Source organism: Epinephelus lanceolatus, chromosome 19, assembly GCF_041903045.1.
Source record: "Epinephelus lanceolatus isolate andai-2023 chromosome 19, ASM4190304v1, whole genome shotgun sequence".
Lineage (NCBI taxonomy): Eukaryota > Metazoa > Chordata > Actinopteri > Perciformes > Serranidae > Epinephelus > Epinephelus lanceolatus.
In genome coordinates this window covers 12,484,880-12,506,637 of record NC_135752.1, presented here as the reverse complement: position 1 = coordinate 12,506,637, position 21,758 = coordinate 12,484,880, and the positions used below count along the sequence as shown (strand labels likewise).

General features: G+C 39.6%; 1 protein-coding gene across 1 annotated transcript; it reads right to left on the bottom strand.

The window, feature by feature from the left end:
• Positions 1–1,378: 1,378 nt before the first annotated feature.
• Positions 1,379–21,538, bottom strand: ttc33 (tetratricopeptide repeat domain 33). The gene is made up of 5 exons (XM_033646056.2): positions 21,415–21,538; positions 20,707–20,937; positions 12,869–12,950; positions 6,299–6,430; positions 1,379–2,715 (listed from the first exon to the last, which is right to left on the bottom strand). Exons 2-5 carry the CDS (start codon positions 20,934–20,936, stop codon positions 2,341–2,343), a joined length of 819 nt encoding a protein of 272 aa, XP_033501947.1. The 5' UTR covers position 20,937; positions 21,415–21,538; the 3' UTR covers positions 1,379–2,340.
• Between the last annotated feature and the right edge of the window lie 220 nt (positions 21,539–21,758).

The following is a 21,758-nucleotide window of genomic DNA, read 5'->3' as shown; positions in this document are numbered from 1 at the left end:
AGAATGTTGTAAGTATAAGATTTTTCTATTTGTCCTCCCACGATGTTTTGCATTGTAAGGTTAATTCAATTAATAGTTTTAAAAAAGCCTCATAATGTATGTATGCATTTCATTTGTTTTGGCTTTTAACATTATATTTGATATTTGGATTTCATCTTATGCTCGCACTGGTGGGCAACAATGTCGCTCAGTCCGCCACTTTGGTCCAGACTATATATCTCAACAACTATTGGATGGACTGCCATGAAATTTTATACATATTTAAATTCATGGTTCCCTGAAGATGCACTCTAATGACGGTGGTGACTTTTTGTCTTCTGCCACCATGAGGTTAACATTTTTGATTTTAACTGCAATACCTTGATAACTATTAGATGGATTGTTGTAAAATCTGGTCAAGATATGCATGGTCCCCAGAGGATGAACTGTGACAACTCTGATTCCCTGACTTTCCATCTAGCACCATCATCAGGTCAAAATTTGAGTTGTGCAATACTTTGGTTTACAACCAAATACCTGCAGAATGAATGACATTCCTATCAGCCTCAGCTGTTCTTTGTGTTTCCGGCTAATGTTAGCATGTTAAACATGCAAAACTTAAATAGTGAACACTGAACCTGATAAACATTAACATGTTAGCATTGTCATTGTTAGCATATTAGCATGCTAAGATTTGTCTCTTAGGGGCTTTTAACATCAGGGAACAAGGCCCGCATCTGAGTACACTAGAGCCCAACGTCCAGTTCGTTTGAGTAGTGTGAACACTGTGCATCATACCCGGGCATGGTGCCCCCATCTGTGCTTTTTGAAAGGGTGGTTTTGATTACTGTTCATGGGTACTTCAGTACGGTATGCATCAGGTGTGAGCACCAAGTGTTCCAAAACTCGGAAGTGAACTGCTATTTAAGGCAACTACAAGGAGTTTTTAATTGGGTTATGAAAGTCTCAATTTAATGCAAATGCCTATACATCAGATGGACCCAGACCCAGATACGGCTATGCTGCTGCCTTCGTCCTGCAGTCTGAGTTCCAGCGGGAGGCAGATAGCTCTGTGCCCTTTCAGCAATGGCTCCATTTCCAACCAGGAGCAGAGCTTGGCCCTGCTGCACCACTCGTCTCCCAGGCAAAGGTCCCACGTGCAGCAGTGTCCTTCTGCAGCACCCTATGCTACACTGTAGCACATGTAGATAATGACATAAGTGTACAAAGATAGGAACCAACATCACGAATGTGAGAGCTGAGGAGGGGCGTACTCAGGCACAGTACGAATCATTTGAATATGAATACGCTTCGTCTTCTTACCTTCTCACTTCCTAATATAACTACTAGACTCAAACATTTGTCCCCAAGACAAGAAAGCTGCAGGAAACACATAATGTTTACCTATGATTCATGTTTATTCACTCATTGACAACAAACAGACACATTAAATCCTCACAGGTCAGTAATATTTACCTATCAGCGTTCATGTGCCTTACAGAAAATGATTCTGGATTTCCTAATCAAGACAGGAAACCATTTCATTGTGTTTAATCTCTACCACCTCTCTTTCTTGACTTTGATTTGTCTTTATATGCCTTTATCCTGGAGGATACTCAGTTCAACAATAAATCAATTTAATGTACTATAAAAGCTCTAACACAAATGTTTAATTTTGTTTTTTCATTAACGTGTTAGCAGCTTTTAACTGCTTCAGCTACAGGTTAATCAGTGTAACTAGAGCTTTTGTTATACTTCTTCTGTCAACATTATTTTTGGAAAATGCATCTTACTTTTATAAATAATCACAAATGAAAAGTCAGTGTTTTTGTGCTATCCAGAAGAAAGAGACAGTTAAGTTAAAGCTTCAAAACATATTAACACTCTACATGCACATTTAACACAATTAACATTTAAGGGATGGAAAACAACAAAACTTAAATGCCTTATATTCTGTTGCTTCTGAACAGGGTTGCAACGGTATGAGATTTTCATGATATTATAACAGTCTCAGAAAACATTAGTTTCACAGTATTACGGCATACGGTATTAAACAATTATTATTATTCTTATAAATAACAATTACCCTTAAAGGAATAAATACATAAGTTTATTTTGTTGTTGTTATAATTGAAACATGAAACTTTTTTTTTTTCAATACCGTATATAAGCAAATGTCACGTTATGATAACTGTCAATTTTCATACCACGATATGTGGTTTCACAGTATACCGCTACAACCCTGCTTCTGAATAGCTTTTTATGCTATAGCTTCACACACACACTCACTGTGGCGGCAGAAATAATACCACTCAGTCCTAAAACATGTAACCAGTACAATCAATTCATGCTGAAACCAATTCAAAGTCCTCTTGCTTTGACAAACTGTTCTTCTGATGGTATCCCTGCGTCCTCTGACCCTCCCTCCCCAATGAGTACATTTTTCACATTCCCGTCAGCGTCCATGACCACAGCAGTTCTCTTCAGCTCCTCATAGCGCGTCTGTCGATCAGCAACAGCCACGCAGGCGGCCAGCACCTCATCAGACTCAAAGTCATACTCCTGCTCGAGCTCGGGGGCATTTAGGATCTGTTTTTTGGCCTCCTCCTCTTGCCGAGCCTTCTCCTTGGTTGCTAAATGCTGCTTCTGTAGCCTGGATGCCCACTCCAGGTCTTCCTCCCACAGTGTGCGCTCTGATGGACACAGGTGGATTGCAACCTGGAAGGACCTCACAGCCTACAGGGACAGGTACAGCGTGAGCTTAGGATTCAACACAAGCTTTTAGGGCTGGTCATGAAAATGGGTAAAAGCGAGTTTGTGGTCTTCAACAAATCAAATGTTTAGCCGGAATTCTTTCAGGCGTTTTTTGCAGGTTGGCTGTAATTCTCACAGATGAATGGTATGACATTGGCATCTGTGCAGCTGGATGAGCAGAAGGGTGCATCATCAGCATGTCTACAAGCAAGACCCTGACATTCTTTGTGTTGTGTTGTGTTGCAGACAGATTTATAGTTTCATTAAGAAGACATCAATATCTCTCAGCTGACTGTGCAGTTGTAGATCGATGTTAAAATTATAGTCTCATTGAACAGACATACAGATGGCCTCCAAACATTTACGGGACCTGATGTCAAGCTTTAGTTGTGAGGATTTGTCTGGGAATCGGAGAAATAAATCCATCCCTACATTCTATCCCGATGAGCTCATAAATGGGATGTCTGCAATCTATCAGGCACATGCTATGGAAAAAATGCTATGTAATGGGAGGTCTGTGTTAATATGGTAATAAATCCAATCAGGTAAGTTAGATAAGATACCTTAAAAAGTTCTCAGCTGTTCAAATAACACTTGCTGGACACTGAACACAAATCTTGATTGTAATCAACTAAATCCTATGATTTTACTTTTACCTGTAGTGTTATTTTATAAATCTAGATTGTTTTGGTGTGTGTTGCTGAGTGTTGGAGATATCGGCCGTAGAGATGTCTGCCTTCTCTCCAATATAATGTAACTAGATGGCACTCAGCTTGTGGTGCTCAAAGCACCAAAAAAAATATTTGACAAACTAAACAGTCAAATGTCTCTTTCCAGAAATCATGACCCGGTTACTCAAGAAATCCACAGACCTTGTTGTGAGCAGTTTAATGTAGGAACTATTTTTTTTCTACCAAACTACACCAGCTAACCGTAACACCACACAGGCCGAAGCATATGTGCTCTTGACAGCACAAGTTGTAAGCTAAAGTTATTATTGTTTTGTATTTTTTATTAGTTTTTATTTTTAGATCCTTTTTAATTTTTGTTTTATTGGTTCAGCTAGGTTTCAGTTAGTTTCCAGAGTGGGCTGAGCTGTAACGTTAGCCAGCTCAATGGAGCTAGGTGAGTTAGCAGTAGATGCACACTTCCTTCTGAGCAGTAATATGGTTGTTGGGCGTACTTTGGCCGAGTGCCATCTGGTTCCATTCTACTTGAGAGAAACTCTACGGCTGATATCCCCAATACACCAACTGACATGGTCAAAACAATCTGGACTGATAAATAGCACTACAGGTACAAGGAAAAACATGTATTTCAGATTTTGGGGTGAACTGTTAATTTTGGCCTGCCATCAAGTTACACACGGAATTAATATTAATTACGGACAGCTCACATGACTTGCTGCAGTGATGTTTGTCATTTGTTTTGTGACTGTTCACTGCCTTTAGGTGATGAGAAAGAGAGGAGAGATAAAAAAAACCCATAATACATTTGTGTCGGAGCTTAGAGAATCACATACTGCTGGCACTGTAAAGCCAGACTGTAGTAAAAGGAAAGCAATGCTGCAACATTAGCAGACAGTTGACTACGGTAAAGAAAGGATCTGGATTTCATCAGGTCTATTCAAGTCAGTACCGATCCATTAAAATATCCCTGGATCTGCCCCAAAAGCTCAGGATCTGTCTTATGGAAGTGTAATACTAAACTGTTGGAGTCCCCTATCGGTTGCTATGTACAGGTGAGAGGACACCATCTCTGACGTGTTCTTGTCCTCATGTGGACTGCTCAGCTATTGAGTTGCACCTGTTCCCAGTGATACAGTGAGCCACACCTCTTACGAAAATACAATCAATCAGTCATCCAAGTCACCCCAATAAAACAAAAGCCTCGTGGCCAACCTGTGGAACAAGTCAGGCTGAGGAAGTGTCACTGATGCATCACACATTAAGCATTTAATGATCAAAACAAAAAGGAACTCTGTTTTTACTCACCAGCCTTTCCTGGCCTGAAACAACAGCTTTCGTAAAATGGGGATTTGTTGGAAGATGATTATCTTTGATAAGTAATTTAATCTATTTTCTGTTGCAAGGAATTTCTTAAACGTAAAAATAAATTGACATGAGCCTAGTACTTGATTGGTTTCTTAACAGGAGTCTTATATCAAGCCAACATGGCTTGCAGCTCGATGCTGAGCGTTGTCCACCTGTAACATAAATAACCTGCAGCGTCAACTTCAACTGAAAAAGTCTCTGACAGCTTAACTGTTAGCATTTTCTGATTAATGAAACTGTCTGTGCCTAAAACAACATATCAAGTTTAATCTTGAACAGACTAGACTCTCAATGAGTCTTTATTTCAAAAGTAATTCTTCATCAGACAAAATGCCACAGACGGAAGATTAACTGGCTCCTTACTGAAAATACCAAGAAGATAAATGGCGACGGAGCTGTTATGCTGCAATGTCCAGTGTTTTTAAAACATTCAGAGAAAAAACAAAATCAGAAGCTATTTGTTTGTTTTATTTGAGTATTTTCCAGTAGTGGAAATTAGAGAAGGGCAGGAAAATAATGGACTCATGAAAGAGAAAATGGGTAATCACTGCACTCACATTTGCACAAACAGGCACTACTCAAACATGTTGATGCACACGAAGCTCTAAAACTCGACTGAACAAGCCTTGCTAAAAATAGACGTGCCTTTTTTTCCCTTCCTTCCCAATAGCTCCATTATACAGGGAGGTGTGTCTATATTTGGTTTAGTTTGAGCTCAGTTAACTTTCAACACTTCCCATTGTTGTTTTTGGTGCCGTAGGACAGGTCTCTCGCTCTTTGAGTGACATGCAGTGCCATTAGCTGAAGGGTTTTGGAGTTCAGTCCTGTCTCCTTGGCTCCAAAATGGACGAACGGTGTAACTGAGAACAGCGGGTTTCATACACCCACAGGTCCCGGCGTGTTCTGGGGCAATTTCAGCAATCGTCCATGCCCCAGGTGACAGTGGGAGTGCTTTGAAAGGGGAACATCTCAAGCGAAAGTTTGCAGAAAGTAGTAAACAGAAATAACTGACGTATCTTAACAGACCTTCAAAAGCGAAGACAGATCTGATTAATAGCTGGCTGCAATAACAGGTGTAGTTCATTGCAAAAACAAACATCCCAAAATGAGATGGGGCCGTTCCAATGAAGATCATTAGTGTCTGACTGAGCAAGAGGCCATCAATTTTATGAAACCCTACTGAGTGAATGTTGGTATAGTCTATATATGCCGGCTTGATTTTTGGTGTGTTTGCACAAAACACAAAATGCAAAATGGTGCCTATTTGACCACAACCAAACAATGCATTTGTTTTTAATCACTGCAGTCTCTGCCACCCCTACTATAGCGTCATCTGCAATTAGTGAACAATGTTCTGTGACTTTTGTTTCCTCCCGCTATGACTCACAAATTCCTCCATCTGGTACTCTCATTTGTTTACAGCCCTGAATTTGATTGCAGTTTGACAGCTTTTGTGAACACGTTGTTCCCTAATGTGTTTTCATTTGGAGTGTATTGCCAGCCATACTCACCAGGTCCACCTCTCCAAGGTTGAGCTGGGCGCGGCCCAGAGTCTGCCAGCCCTCCCACCAAAGGGGGCTTAATTTCACTGCCATCTCTCCAGCCTTCACAGCAGGGAACACTTCCTGCAAAATGGTCAGTGCCTGTGGAGACATCAGACATGATTAAAGACTCTTTATTACCATATTCCCACCAAAATTAGCATGTATGCAGGTTTTTTAAACATGGGAAAACCCATTGACAACAGGTGACAGACTGCCTTCCCATTGCCAGTAGCCTTTTTTTCCCCTATTGTGTCACATTTGATGTCACAGGTAGGCCGCAGAACAGGTTCATTAACAGTGAAAAGCGGGTTGGAGGCCAGTGAAAACAGTGGTCACTTCTTTTTAAATCTCTTACTTATTCAGTTTCTCTCTCAAACTTTGTACCGACTAAATTTTGAATTTTGTTTAAATGCTGCTTGGACAGAAACAGATGGTATTTTGTGGCACACTGTGCAATGATGCACCTGAAAAGGAGCTAAAATTAGCACCTCCACCCAGGTGTTGCATTTTCATCACTGCTAACCAAAGCAGATTGGAGCTAATAAATACCCTAGACTACCACAGTGTCAATTGTCCTGGGAATAATTGCTGAATAACCTTTCCATTAAACACAAGAGCCAAATGTTAGCAGGTTTTTTTGTCCAGTAGGAAAGGCACTTAAGAGTTACCTTTACAAAGGACAACAAAAGCGTGATTCTTGACATTACCACAGTATGGGCAAAATAAAAAAATAATGGTTTAACTAATTTTTAAACTAAAAAAATGGCAATTATTGTCTGCTTCTATTTTTCAAATGTGAATATTTACTGTTCTTATTTGTCTTATATGATGCAACTTAGATATCTTATCTGATTTTAGACTGTTGGTCAGACAAAACAGGACATTTGACAATGTCACCGAGGAACGTGTGATGCGACTCATTCACTATTAGAACAAACTGTACAGCAAACAACAAAAGCACAGTCACGATCATGAAATGACTTTCTGTAATTCACTTATCAATGCTCACATTTAACAGTGCTGCAGCGAACTCATTAACCTCTTCAACCTTGCCACGCCGAGCAGAGTCTTACAGTATGAATCATATTCAGACACTATGCAGATGAATACATTTTTTAATTTTGCTTTGCTGTCATGTAGGAGACAAGCTGTCAAGGAGCTTAAACCACCGTGCAACCATTTGCATAACTATCTGTAAGAAAACTAATTTGAGAAAAAAAGTTACTCATAAGGGTTCACTAATCATTGGCTGTTGTAGAGTGCAGTTTTTGCCTGGGGCTGCAACTGTACCACAAGTGCCTTGTATTGTTGCTATGTCCATCAGGAGATACATATAGGTTTATATCTGAGCAGCTCTCTACTGGAATTAAAGTGTGTTAGTACACTGTTGTTAGTGTCAGTACATCTTCTCACTATGATACACATTATGTTATTCGAAATCTGTTTACTCACACATCCTTGACAAGGTTGCCCTTGTGACCAAAAAAACAACAAGCCCAGAATTAAAAAGTTGCTGTCACAATCCCTGTGCTGAAGGAATCCATGATAAGTTGCCTGAATAATTATAGACCTGTCACATTTACATCTACGTTAATGAAAAAATCTTGGAGCACCTAGTATGTAAACACCTATCCAACGCAGTCAGCTAAGAACCCTACCAGTTTGCATGCAGGGCATAAAGATCTGTAGTGGACGCTTCCGTCTCCATTTCATCCTGCAGCACTTAGAATCTCTGCTTTTAATACTATCTGACCTGCAAAACTTGTTTCATAAGTTGTGGCAAATAGGAGACGATCACTCTTACTGGGTTGGATTCCTGACTTTCAACAGCATAGAACATAGGTGGACAAATTAACAACAGGCTCTCTGAAACCTGATACATAAACACTACTGCACCTCAGGGTTGCAGACTATCACATCTCCTGTATTCATTGTTCGCACTGCTGCTACAACATGGAACTGAATATTTCCAAAATTTAAATGGTAAATGGACCTGCACTTGTATAGCGACTTTCTGGTCTTCCAACCACTCACAGCGCTTTTTACACTATAGCCAGATAGATAGGAATTGTGCAAATTTACAGGAAAGCCCAATCAGTCTTTTTTTAGCACTGGCAGTATAAAAACAAAATTGGGGAGTGCAGCAAAATGCTGCCTACCTACTTTTGTTTATACAGAATGTGCCTTTTTTTGGGACAATGGGGAGTGTGAGCAAGTAACAAAACCTTTAGCTCAGCGTTTGACGTAAACAATGACGTACTCCGAGGGAAGCCACGGCTGGTCAGTCCTCCGGCGATTCTCTCGTAAGTCGGCCCGTCCTTCACCGTCCCCGTCATTTGACAGTTAATGGCCTCTTCATTTGCGAGGACAAGGAGGGTGCGCAATTCCTTGTCTCCCCAGGTGCTCATCTTTACAGTGTCTGTCAGGTTTGTGTTTCCCTCTTGCTACTAGCTGCTCATTCCTGCTATCAGCTCTTTCCTGTTTATCCACCGCCAGTGGGTCGCACGTGTGGCGTCATCAACAGCTCCTCCCACAAGTCATCAACAGCCCCTCCCATGGCAGAAGGGCGCCTCGTTCTTTTTAAACCAAAAAGGTTCCGCCAATATGTCTACCCTACAAGACGGAAAATTGGGCACCTCGGATCAACTTGCCAATCCGGCTCTGTGTGTCTAAACGCTCGCAACTTGCCGGCAAAACAGCCCAACATTCGCCGAAAATCTGGCAGTGTAAAAGGGGATTATGAGTCACATTCACCCATTCATACACTGGTGAGGCTACCATACCATACAAGGTGCCACCTGCTCCTCAGTTTTCACACACTGATGGAACGGCCATCGGAAGAACTTAAGGCTGTCCACTCTTTCCACCTCCACCGGGAGCAATTTGGGGTTCAGTATCTTGCTCAAGGATGCTTTGACATGCGGAATGTCACAAGCACAAGCCTCTCGTCCATGAGTAGATGCATGTTTCCTTCTGTGCAGTGATAGGGCTGGCGGGTGTAGATTATGTATCAGAGAGGGCAGACATCTCAAAGGCTGATATCTCAAACACTTGGCATCTCACACCAAAACAGTCTGGATTTATAAATAGCCCTGCAGGTAAGAGGAAAAATATGTCTTTCTGATTGTGGAGTGAACTGCCCCTGTAATGACCTTGAGGTGGAAAGAGTGAACAGCCTTAAATTCTTCAGAACAACAATCTTATAATCTGTGAAATGGGATGACAACCCAATCTGCATCACTAAAAAATGCCTATCAAAGACTCTGTCCTACACCAGATCAAAAGTTTGGGGTGTCTAGTAGGGCTGCCCCCTGAAAGTCAGAGATTCGAATCACCTGTTGAAGAACCCTCAGTCAACTGAGACTCCTCAAGTCCAGCAGTCATTTTTTTTCTTTTTGCTCTTGTCGGTCCGTGTACTTCTGGGATGCTCTGTGGTAAGCCTAGTTAGCATGCATTAGCTCAGAGGGCTGATATGACTTGTTTACTATATTACATGAACATTACTTCCACCCTGAACATTCTGTCAAACCCTATGTGGAAACAAAGGAATGAGCCAACAAGTCAATATTTGTATTGAACAGTCAGATCTGATTCAACTGACATAAGTCTGAGCTGGGTACAGTTCTCGTGTCTGAAGAGGGAACGCTGCAGTTCTAAAGCACCTCACAGTTTATTCTTACTTTGCACTAGACCTTCCTCTTGTTAATATCTTAAATCCATGGATGTATGTAGCGTTTTATGGGCTGGAAGTTATGTATTATATTCTTTTTAAAGTGTGTGCTGACTGTCATGCTGTTATTGTTTGATTTGTCGTGAGCACACTGTGGCAAATTCCTAACAACTTAGTTGTATCACGATGACATACTGAATCGCAACTCTTGAGTGAGCCTCTACAAGAAATTAAGATGCAAGAATAGCAGCGATTTATGATGAAATAAAATACACAGTGGTATACTGAACCCAAACCACATCCAGCATCTTGGTATAAGTTTTATCATCCCCCTACTTCCTGTGCTTGATACATCTGCACACCCAGTGATAGGCTAATAATACTCAAATGTCTCTATATGAATACTGAAAACCAAAAGAGCATGAGAGCTGTAAAACTATTAAAATGCATGGAGCAGAGTGTCTTTCAATTCAATTAATTAATCAATTAATCTCACTACAACACTGTTTCTATGAATTCACTGATCACTAACACAAACCCTTCATATCTCCAGGACAATGTGGTGACAGTTTCATAAATGAAGTCACTTTCCTCCAGAGCGCATGACGGTCTGCTGTAACAGTCACACAGACTGACAGGAGGACATATAAGGCCCAATACTGATTGAGTTAAATCGGAAGAAAGTGATGAGGGGAAGTAGATGACCAGCATCAGTGTAAGCACCCTCGTCATCTGGGCCAGTAATGAGAATATGATGAGATCCAGCCTATTTTCAGCCTGATAATGGACACTAATAGGTTTGATGTGCTATACATGTGTAGTCAAACACACTGGAGCTGAATCTAAGCAGAAACATCTGTGCTTATGTCATGCCTCAAGTTAGTCATAGCATGCAGGGGAGGGAAAAATCCTCTTTGTGGTGGTTTTCCAGGCCTGGTCCTCTAATGATTTCCTTCTCAAATATCCTACAATGGATAATATTATATTAGGCATACAGTGGCTATGGCTATAAGGAGAGATTTTATTGTGTTAGTAGTAGTAAATGAATAAGAAATAATGGAGTCGGTCTGTCTACCTCCTGTGGCTTCCTCACTTTTTCCTAAATATATATGGTAACCATTTGCTCGAAGATGCCTACGTTAGAACAAAAGGGAAAAAAGCTGAGGAATGATGACAGAACTCTAGACAAAAGAAGGACACAAATCTATCAACCTAGGAGGAGGAAGTGAAAGAAACAACATTAAGGAACACGGAAATTGAACTGAAAAAGCTAAAACATGGAAGCAGTTGGAAACATGCCACAGCTCTGTCATCACTGTGCTGATATCACTTATGCTTAAAAGCATGCCAAAGTGGCAGCTGAAAGAGGGTCTATGTGGCCATGATGGCTTTGAAATAATCACACATACACAGCACGCAAGCGAGGATATGAGGAAGTGTGTAAACAGCGTGCTGGTGGTCAGTAGAGCTCCCAAACCAAAGGACGTGAACCAAATATGTGTTCAGTTATCTTGAAAGTTGCTGCAAGTGACTGATTTACTGTTTATTGGCTATGATTTCCTTGGCGTATCCTGCACACAAAAACCCTGTCAGATTTATATATTGTCCTGCCCAGATGTAAAACTCTACAGGCAGCTGTGAGACTGCATCACATTTCAGATATGGTTATGCTATGCCAGGAAACAGCAGGAACATATTTACGTTTATCAGTCACGTGGCTCTATTATTTTGTTTTTTTGAGGTTTTTAATATCATTCTATAACTACACAGTAGTGTTCCTTAAATATTAAAATCCAAAGTTACAAATTTTGGTCAAAGTATGTATGTTTTAGCGTCAAAATGCTTATTTCCCAAGCCCTTCTAAAAACTTTTCCCTGACCTGATGTAGGTTTCTGCTTTATGAGATGATAACATATAAACCCAGGTACTACTGTGGGTAACACGTTAGTCTGGTTCCAAAAGTCACACAATAACACAAACAAACTGTTATGTACAATGAGGTTAAATGACTGTTTCTGGCGATAGAGTCTGGTGGCTTTGAAGATGACGATATAACGGCTTCAGTTCCCTGTCAGAAAGGGCTGTCCAACGGGGAAGTAAACTAGTGAAAATAGTCTAAATATTTATTCATTCATTTTCCATAACTGCTTATCCTGTTGGGGTAAACCCTTGACAGGTCGCCAAAATATCCCTGGCCTAACACTTATAGACAACCATTCACACCTACGGGCAATTTAGTCACCAGTTAGCCTAAATTGCACGTCTTTGGACTGTGGGGGAAGCCGGAGTACCCAGAGAAGGCCACCGGGTCTGAACCAGGAAGCCTCTTGCTGTGAGGCGATAATGCTAACCACTACACCACTGTGCCGCCCATCACAGTTTCTGTCAATAGAGTCTGGGTGGCTTTGAAGATGACGATATAACAGCTACAGTTCCCCGTTGGAAAGGGCTGTCTGATAGAGACGTAAACCAGTGAAAAAAATCAAAATATTGCACACACTTAAACTGATATTGATTTTCTAGGTGGTCTTTTTTTAAGGAGGCTAAAATGTGTTTTGCCCCCATCCAAAGCCACCAGACTCCTTTGACAGAAGCTGTATTTATAGCATGGAACATGAGCCGCCGGGTTTTGATAAGGAGAAGGATTGTGTGGAATAAAATAGACCATATCTCTGGTTTGGCTGCATCTTGTTTTTTTTCTTTACCGTTCAACGTTACTGTTATGGGAGTGCAATGCTAAATCAGTGTAGTACTCTTTTAAGATATAATTGGGGAAAATGTGAACCTATCTTTAAAAAAACAGCAGGAGAAATGATTAACACAGAGACAAAATGAGTAAACAATAAAAATATATATTTATAATTTACCTGAGACTTCATTTCATACAATAGTGGATTGTCTGGAGTCAGCTGAATGGCCTCATCCAACTTCTTAATGGCCTCCCAGTGCCTAAAGAAAACACACACATCGTTTAACCAGACATTATAGAGCTGGGGGATTAATCACATAGGTGACTGTTTATGGCATCATAAACTGCAGAAGCTTTGCAGCATGATATACTACTCCATAGACACGCATCTAAATTATTTACAGTGCATAAATGTTTATTGACTATGATCTAAAGTTACCCAAAGCTATCAACGCCCTACACGGACATCTTGGACTACATGGAGATAATATGACTTTGTATCAGCTTTGGTTCATGTTCAATTCTTTGGTATAACATGGCGCTGAAGCATGACAGACTCAAATAGACAACCATATAAAGCGGTGAAATTAGACACAGTTTGGTTATCCCCGCCCTGACACTTGATATACGTTATGTAACCTAACATAAGGCCGCTGACATGTTTGCTCAGTAGATAACATGAAGACCTTTTCCCTGGAAATTTGTGTTGGTGCTTGTTATAGAGAAGTCAGAGCCCCTATCATGTCTTTCCGTTCTTATATAAGGCTTCTTACAAGCTGATATAAATAGACTTTTAAGGAACATTGCTAAGTCGTGTAGTGTAGCAGCCAATAATGTAACAACTTCCTGAAAATGTCCTAAAATTTGCAAATGACCTGTTTGAAAATGTAATAAACCACAATAATGTAATAACTTGACTGATAATGTTACAATGTAAAAAGTATACTTTTTTTCTCTGTGAAATGTAAAGTCAGCAAGTATACAGAATCTTGTATTTCCATGTTTTCCTACTGTAAACACTAACATTTGATGCTAATTTCATGTTTTGGAAACTCTAGGCTTTCTATAGAATTTGAAATTTACAACAGATAGCAAGTTATCAGGCAAAGATGCATTAAACTAAAATCCCTACCAAAAGGAAATGAACCCGCTCATATCCATGATGATTGATTGTTGTCCAAGATTGTCCATTAGACCAGAGTAGATACGAGATTAGACACTATCAGAAGATGACAAAAGCTGCAGAAAATGTTCCACAAATGAGCAGTAAAAGCGAAGTCAATTCAATCTCCATGAAATTTTACTTTTTCATCTGAGTCAACAGTGATTCCTATTGAATAAAGTTTTTCTTTTGCATCACCTGATCTTGCAAAATTTCTGCATGGGTAGAGGGAAGTGTACACACCCAAATACAAACCTAAATACCAGTGAATATGTTAAATAAATACATTTGAACAGTACAAGCAAACTCTCTTAGTAACTCAGAAACGGTAACCACAAATGGGAAGTGGAAAGACGGAAGTTGTACTGCTAAAATGTATTAATTCACTGCTGACTAGAGATCTAGTCATGGCTACCCAGCATTACACTAATACAGCTTAAATATGTATTTTGGCTTAGGGTAGGATGTGATTTCACTTTAGTTTACAGTACAGTTCTTTTGAAATGTTATAATAATATAAATCAGGATATTTCATTACATTATTGGTCACATTATTTTATTTTTGGGTTTTATTAACTTAAGTGCAAATTTTATAAATTTTTCAGGAAACTATTGGATTATTGAAAGCTACAAGTCACCCCTCCCATTCGTTTTATGTATTTGAGTTATTCTGTATTTTTCTCAAATAAAAAGTTCTAATGGGGTGTGTGTAAAGGCATCAGGCACTACAATTTAATACTTTTTAAGACCTTTTCAGGATCATTTTAACCAAATTTAAGAATGATTTAGGACAAATCATCTTTCTTTTTCAAGTATTGCGAGTAAGAATAAAGATACTTATATGTTGTCTTGTGCAGAGGTAGGTTTTATGTAGGAAAACAGTTATTAGAGTGAGTTAAGTTAATCTACATTTTGCCAACAGGTAAGTACAAGTATAAAGTCAAAGACAGTATTAGGTTCAGTGTACTTTTATGCAGATGAGCGTGGCTTATTTTGACAAAAAGAAATGAAAAGATGGATAAAATAATATAAAATGTTCGTGTCACTTAAGCCCTCACAAACTCAAATTTAAGACTACTGAATGACTTTTAAGCTAATATGTCAAGACTGCTGACACCCTATCTAACTAGAACTTATTGACCTTTGTCCTATAAATAGAGTGAAAAAGGAGAAATGGCTCCCAGTCCCAGTATGATATGCTGCACTGGCTTCTTAATGCTGTAAAGCTGCAAGCATACCCCACAACAGCTGTCCACCTGTCTACCTGTGTGACAGAATGGCAGCACAGAGTATAAAAGGGCTGCAGCAGGCTAAACAAACACACTCAGATCCACCGAGGTAAAATGATAGGTTGCAAATCAATCTCCTGAGCTAGGGAGAGACTGAGATTGGCTACTAGCTTCTTTCCAGACATATGAGAAGAACAATAAACAGGATTTGCATACATTTGGGCAGAAGTCACGCTGCAGCTGTCACCACTGTAGCCTACTCATCTGTTGTACACAGACAATTCTTTGGGCTTCTGACAAGCAGATATTTGCTTGTTTAACATGCTGAAAGGGCACACATATATATGTTCATGTTCACTCGAACAATGCTCTCCTCTTCCTCAAGTCAATATTGACTCAAGAATCATTGCAATAGCCTGATCAAGACAAAGGCTTAGAAAGATTATGCAGTGAAAACCTTGGTTTGACGATACGTGTCTGTCGTGTCCATAACTTTTATAGCTTAATGGAGAAGGATATCCTGAAAACTTAAAAGCAACTAAAACCACACAGTGAGACCATTAACACTGATCACTTATAAAACTCATACTACAGCCAGAACCAGGATCAAGCCTGAGACAACATATACCACTGTTATCTAACAGAGACATGAGTGAGGAAATGGAACTAGAGCGATGTGGAAATCGCACCAACAAATGAGGCAAAAGACACTGCAAAATCATGTGAGGAAATTAAGCAATAGGTAATACACCCCTTGAAGCCCGAGCGCTAAAAACAACTCCTCTACTGTTATCACATCTCTGTACATCAGTCAAAGTAACAACAATAAGAGAAGTGAGATAAACAGAAGCCTGCAATCATTGGAAAGATCTAAGTGCACTCACATATGTAGTTTCAAGAAAAAGTCAACAAACATGAAACAAAACAGGACATTGGCATCTTGTTATTGTGCTGAAAAGAATAGGAGGCTGGGACATTACGATCACATTACACACTGCTGTCTCAAAGAGGGAAACATCCCTAACACATGGTTATGATGACAACACTTAACTACTAAACTAATCTAAACCACACACAAACACACAAAACAGACCCCCAGAAGTTACTGAACATTTCAAATAGCTCCTCAGAGCCAAATCACAACTTGCAATCTCAGTTTTCACCTGAAAAACTGACTCAGCACGGCAGCTGGAAGCCAGACAAATCAGAAAACTATGAGAAGTATTTGGATGATTAGGTGACCTGCTGCCTGGCAACACTCCCACACCTCCCAAGCTACTGTTTTAACTAGATATTAAAGACATAAAGTGAGCCATAACTCCCAACTGCATGGCCTTCTTTTTTCACCTCTGTGTTTTTATTAAATTATTTGATGTTTCTGAAACAATTGGCATGTTTCTTTTAGTCTAAGTGAAGGAGGGAGCTGTAAGTCATCTTTTGTACGACATATCTGAAAGGCCTGAGCCTAAATCTTTCGGCAGCTGTTGCATATGTTTAGAAGACTCCCAGAATAAATCAATATTTACAAATGAATGCACAATCTGTTTTGCATAACAATCTTTTGGAGTGTTTGTTTGTTTAACCATTCACTAATCAGTCAGTCAGACAATGGGCATTCTTTATTTTCCTTTCATGTGTGCAGTTCATGAATAAAAGTGTCACACAGCGGATTCATGCATACACAACAATGACAGGGCAGTCTGTCATCCTTTTTAAGATTCTACTCTGCATGACAGTATTACCCAATGTTACAGAAAATGTGTGCTACTGTATGAAGACTACTGTGTGAAAATCTCACATATGGTAAAATTGCCAAATCTGTTAATATTGACTGTGGTTGGTTAAACCCTGGTAACTGCTGGACTGCGGGAAACTTAGCCCTGCTGTGGCTGGTTATTCTAGTTAATTTACATAAAGCAATAACCGTTGACCTTAAAATCTTTGAAAAAAGTTGCACTAAAACTTCTACCTCATTCACGAATATGTGCGTTCTTACCAATGTGCGTATGTTAGTGACTCTGAATATTTTTAACTGACAGGCGCATGCCCACTAGTTGCAGTCAGCCTACAATTTCTCTGCACTAGAAATAATTTTGCTGAGAGGTGGATCATGAAAAAAGCGATGAAGTTGTTTCTACATATTAGTGAATGTCTTGGCAGTCGTTAACAGCTTTGAAAACATTCGGCACCCTCTTTAAACACATTATGTCGGTCTCTGAAGATGCTCTCTCTCGTGAAGGCATGGGCTGCAATATCTTCTGGCAACACTAGATATCTTAAAAGGTACAGTGAGTAGGATTTAGGGGGATATATTGGCAGAAATGAAATATAATAAGGATGTTTTCTTTAGTGTATAATCACCTGAAAACAAGAATTGTCCTCATTTATGGAGATTACCATGTTGCACCACCATGTTTCTACAGTCGTCCAGAACAGACAAAGCAAACACTGGCTCTAGATAGGGCCATTTGCATTTTTGTGTCGGCCACCATAGTTAGTCACCCCTTTGTGAAGAACAGTGTCAGAAAAGCAGATTTTGATTTTTATTTTTTATTTTTTTTACATGAAACTGCTTTATTCGTGATGAAACTGAAACTGCTTGTTTCAGAGAGGAAGAGACTTCTGCGGGTAATTCAGCTTCCAGTAAAAACCTCCTGAACGTCTAGATCTTAAGTTATGTGAGAAAAAAGGTGTGCACACATTAGCAAGGGCTGGGCTAGCGGCCTGTCTCTGACAAGCATTGAAGAAACACTGATTTGTAATGTGAAACTGCTTTCTTCAATGTTTTAACCAGTTTAAATCATTTGGTCTGTCTGTCTGAGACCTCTGTGGATAATTCAGCTCCTGGTAAAAACTTCCTTAACAATGAACACTACATGAAATCCAACCAGGAGAAGTTTCAGCTGGTTGTAACCACAGACTGTACAAAAAAAGATGGAAAAAGTCAAAGTACACATCCAATTAATCTATCTCAAAGTTGGTTTCTGTCATTTTAGGTAGTTCTTATCATGCTGATATATGTTCAAGTGTTTGTTTTTCTGATAAGTTTGGTTTTAATGAGTTATCTGACACTATAAAAATGAGATCTGACGTTATGATTGCTAGCTGTGTCTACCAATTGTTGTGCTGTGCAATAAATAGCATTGCTCACAATTGCTTGGATGGTTGTTTGGGCGGGAACTCAACACCACGGAAATCTCTACTGTGCAGACTCTGGCTCCAAATGATGTCACCAGTGCAAGTCAGCAGCGGCCTATCTGGGATATTTTGGCTTTATTTTTGTACAATGGGGGTAAGTGGAGACGCGTTGTCCATCGTTATACAGTCTGTAGTTGCAATCTACAATCCTCACTGCTAAATCCCCCTAAATCTTACACACTGTTCCTTTAACACCTGCTTGGAGGTAAATCAGGATCTTTTATATACCCTTTTATACACATGATTTCATGGCACTGGAGATCAGTGGGAGTAGGCGAACATTATAAATCAAATAAATTAAAACAATATAAATCAAAATTGTTTCATTTCAAAATGAGTATTCTTATATTCTCCATTGTGAGCCAGAACTGTGACACTCAGATTTTACAATTGAATATTTAAATTATGATAATAATTGATGAGGATGAAAAGGCATCAGTTTCATTGTTATTTAATGCATTGGTCAATGAACAGTTTTAAATATTGTTGTCTACTGAAGCCTTTTTTTTATTAATTCGGTTTTAATGTGCTATGCGTTTAATTAAAAGCTATGCGTTTACATTATTTAAGACAGCCAGGTCTTCATCATCTGTGTGTCTGCGTGGTATGAGGCAATTCTAGTACAAACAAATTCAGGTAAGAAAATATTGATGAATCCCAGATGGGTGCGTAAAATGTTCGTACCCACGGTTCAAGCACAGATGTATGTGTACGCATTGTTTGTGAATGACGCCCAATGTGACTCAAAGAGGCTTATCAGAACACACACAGGTACTTGACCAGCTCTTCAATTACATCAGAAGCATCTTAACTTTGGTAATGACGGACTGACATCAGAGGTCAGTGTTGTTAGAGGAGATAAAAAAAAAATCCTGGCTGACATCGCAGACCAGACACCATCTCCAACTACAGAACAGCCATTATGGAGCAGCAGGACATCATTTCCCCCTGCAAAATCCACTTTCTCCTCGCAAATACAATTACAGGAAGTCACTAAGGGCAACAACATTACATCTCTTGGAGTGAGGGGGGTTGCACAAAGTGATTATTATTTGGCTAAAAAGGTCAATTATCATAGAAGAAATATCAGATAACAGTTTCTGAAAATGGCCTATTTTGTTTTCGAACATCTGTGTCTATCAAAACAAGCCAGCTTCATATAAAGGCAATGCAGTGATCACACAATATGATACTAAATACAGTGCTGGAAGCATTTTTAAAACCAACAAGCAGAGAATTATCACCTAAAATAATGTTTGTTACAACTCTTTGTAAGAGTGTACATCAAATGCTGCTACAATATATTGTATGAGCAGTTTAACCACATCTTTCTTTTAAACAGCACTTTCTGTCTTAAACGCATCCCTTAAATTGCTCCATTTTGTTTGTCTTTTTCACTTCTAATACTATTAAAATGGGTTGATAGGCCTGAAGACATGGTCAAAATAATAAACTGTAGTTATATCCCTTTACTGAATTAATCCTGAGAGCAATACATCTCCTTAGCTTTTGAAATCCAAATCTATACAAGTGATTGCAGACGCCAAAACACATCATGCTCTTTCATAAAAATACCATTCAACAAAATACAGGGAACATTTAGATGGCTTAACTGTGCCTTTGAAATGAAATATTTATTATATGTTTGACCTTAGTAGTAAGTCAGTGGGGAGCTGTTATAGTTGGGTCTGTGTGCTCTGTACAATGGTGCCCTCCCTTGGAGGATTTATAATATCACATGTCCCTTTTTATTGGCAACGTTGAGCCTCTTTAGACTACTCTGAAGATAAAGCAAGTCTGTCTGATGATCAACTGAGACACATAGTGAAGGACGGAAGTGTTGCTATCCTCATCGCAATCTCCTCTTCCTCCTCCCTCACAGTGAATTTCCTAATTGGTTGTCATTAGCAGATCCTGCTTTAGTTCAGAAGATGATGAACTTGTGGTTCACTGGCTGTAGTAATAACTTTCTTTGGACAGTGTGATTAAGTCCCTGCTATAAAACCCAGTTGTCAACGACAAAATGAATCCAGCAGCACACAGACAGGAAGCCCTCAGTATCATACAATAAGATATGATTTATAATCCTGCTTGCTGTACAGAACTGTATTTCAAAGGAAATAATAGCTCATTTGTTCAGCAATAATTGTTCTTAAAGCAACAGGTGAGCAAACATTAAGTGCCTAGATTTTACAGTCCACTTCATTTCTCTGAAAACTCTAACTAATCCCGCCACCCACAGAACAACCAGTAGTTTTATGTAGACTTGATATTTGCCTCTGTATACAGGCAATTTAACAAAGGGTTTACAAATTGTCCAGATAATTGATGTTTGCTTGTCTCCGTGTGCTATTCTTCAAGCTGTCACTGACATAATATGCACACGGAAAGCACAGAAACCTCCCGGCTTTTAATAGCACCCCTCACCTGCCATGTTCAGCCAGCATTGCACCTTCATCCTTCAGCCTCTTGCTCTTGGTTTCACAGTCCTCCAGCAGGATCTCCCGCCGTCGTTTGATCGCGTGCAGCCAGTCCACGTCCTCATCCTTACTCCGTCCAGCACCTTCAGCCTTCCCCTCTGCCTCAGCCTCAAACTGCTGCACCACCGACTTTGAAACCTTCTCACCAACTTTCCTCTTCCAGCCAAATGAAGCCATCCTGTAGGGAAAATGAAGTGGGGTAGGTGGTGGAGGCGTTTACTGACTATACGCCCAGATATCCTATCTCACCTGAAATCAGTATGTTATCAGTGCTGGAAAATCCACGAAGACTTTTATTTTGAAGTATCAGAAAACAGGCTAACGTTATATTTTAGCATAATGTTACTATCAGATACTAATGAAGCTTAACGTTACCTGCTACAATAAACCGTATATTCTATTTAAGACAATGCGAATAGCTAGTTGTCCAGTAACTAGTTACAAAAGTAAGACGAGGTAGTAAACAAAATCAACCCTGTCAAAACAACGCTAGCTATCGTTAGCTACAACAACATAGCTAACAGTTGTCCAAACTCTTGACACCTCAGTACGTTTGCTCACACCAGTTGCACTTCAAGTATTACTTCTTACATAACATATTACATTTGTATATGGTAATTTAAGACAGAACAATGTGCTCAGGAGGTATACGCACAGACTTCTACAGCTTTCCGTGGTTTAAACTCGACAAGCTAAAAGAAGCTAACGGCTAGCCATGGTGACCCGGAAGTTGTGTGAATGTTTACATCGTCTCTTAAAGAAACACGACCCGTTTTCTCGAAGTTGAGACGCTAACTAGCATGTTAACGGCCATATCTTTCCCTTGGTATTTACCAGGAAATGTCGTTGCTGAAATGCAATTTTGCCCACTGGATGGCACCACATAAATCTTTACATGGCACAGATTTAATCCAAAATGATCATTGCTTTCCCCTCACACTAATGCACAGACTGTTCTGAAATGACCCAAATAGCTAAATAAGTTAGTGTGATTTCAGA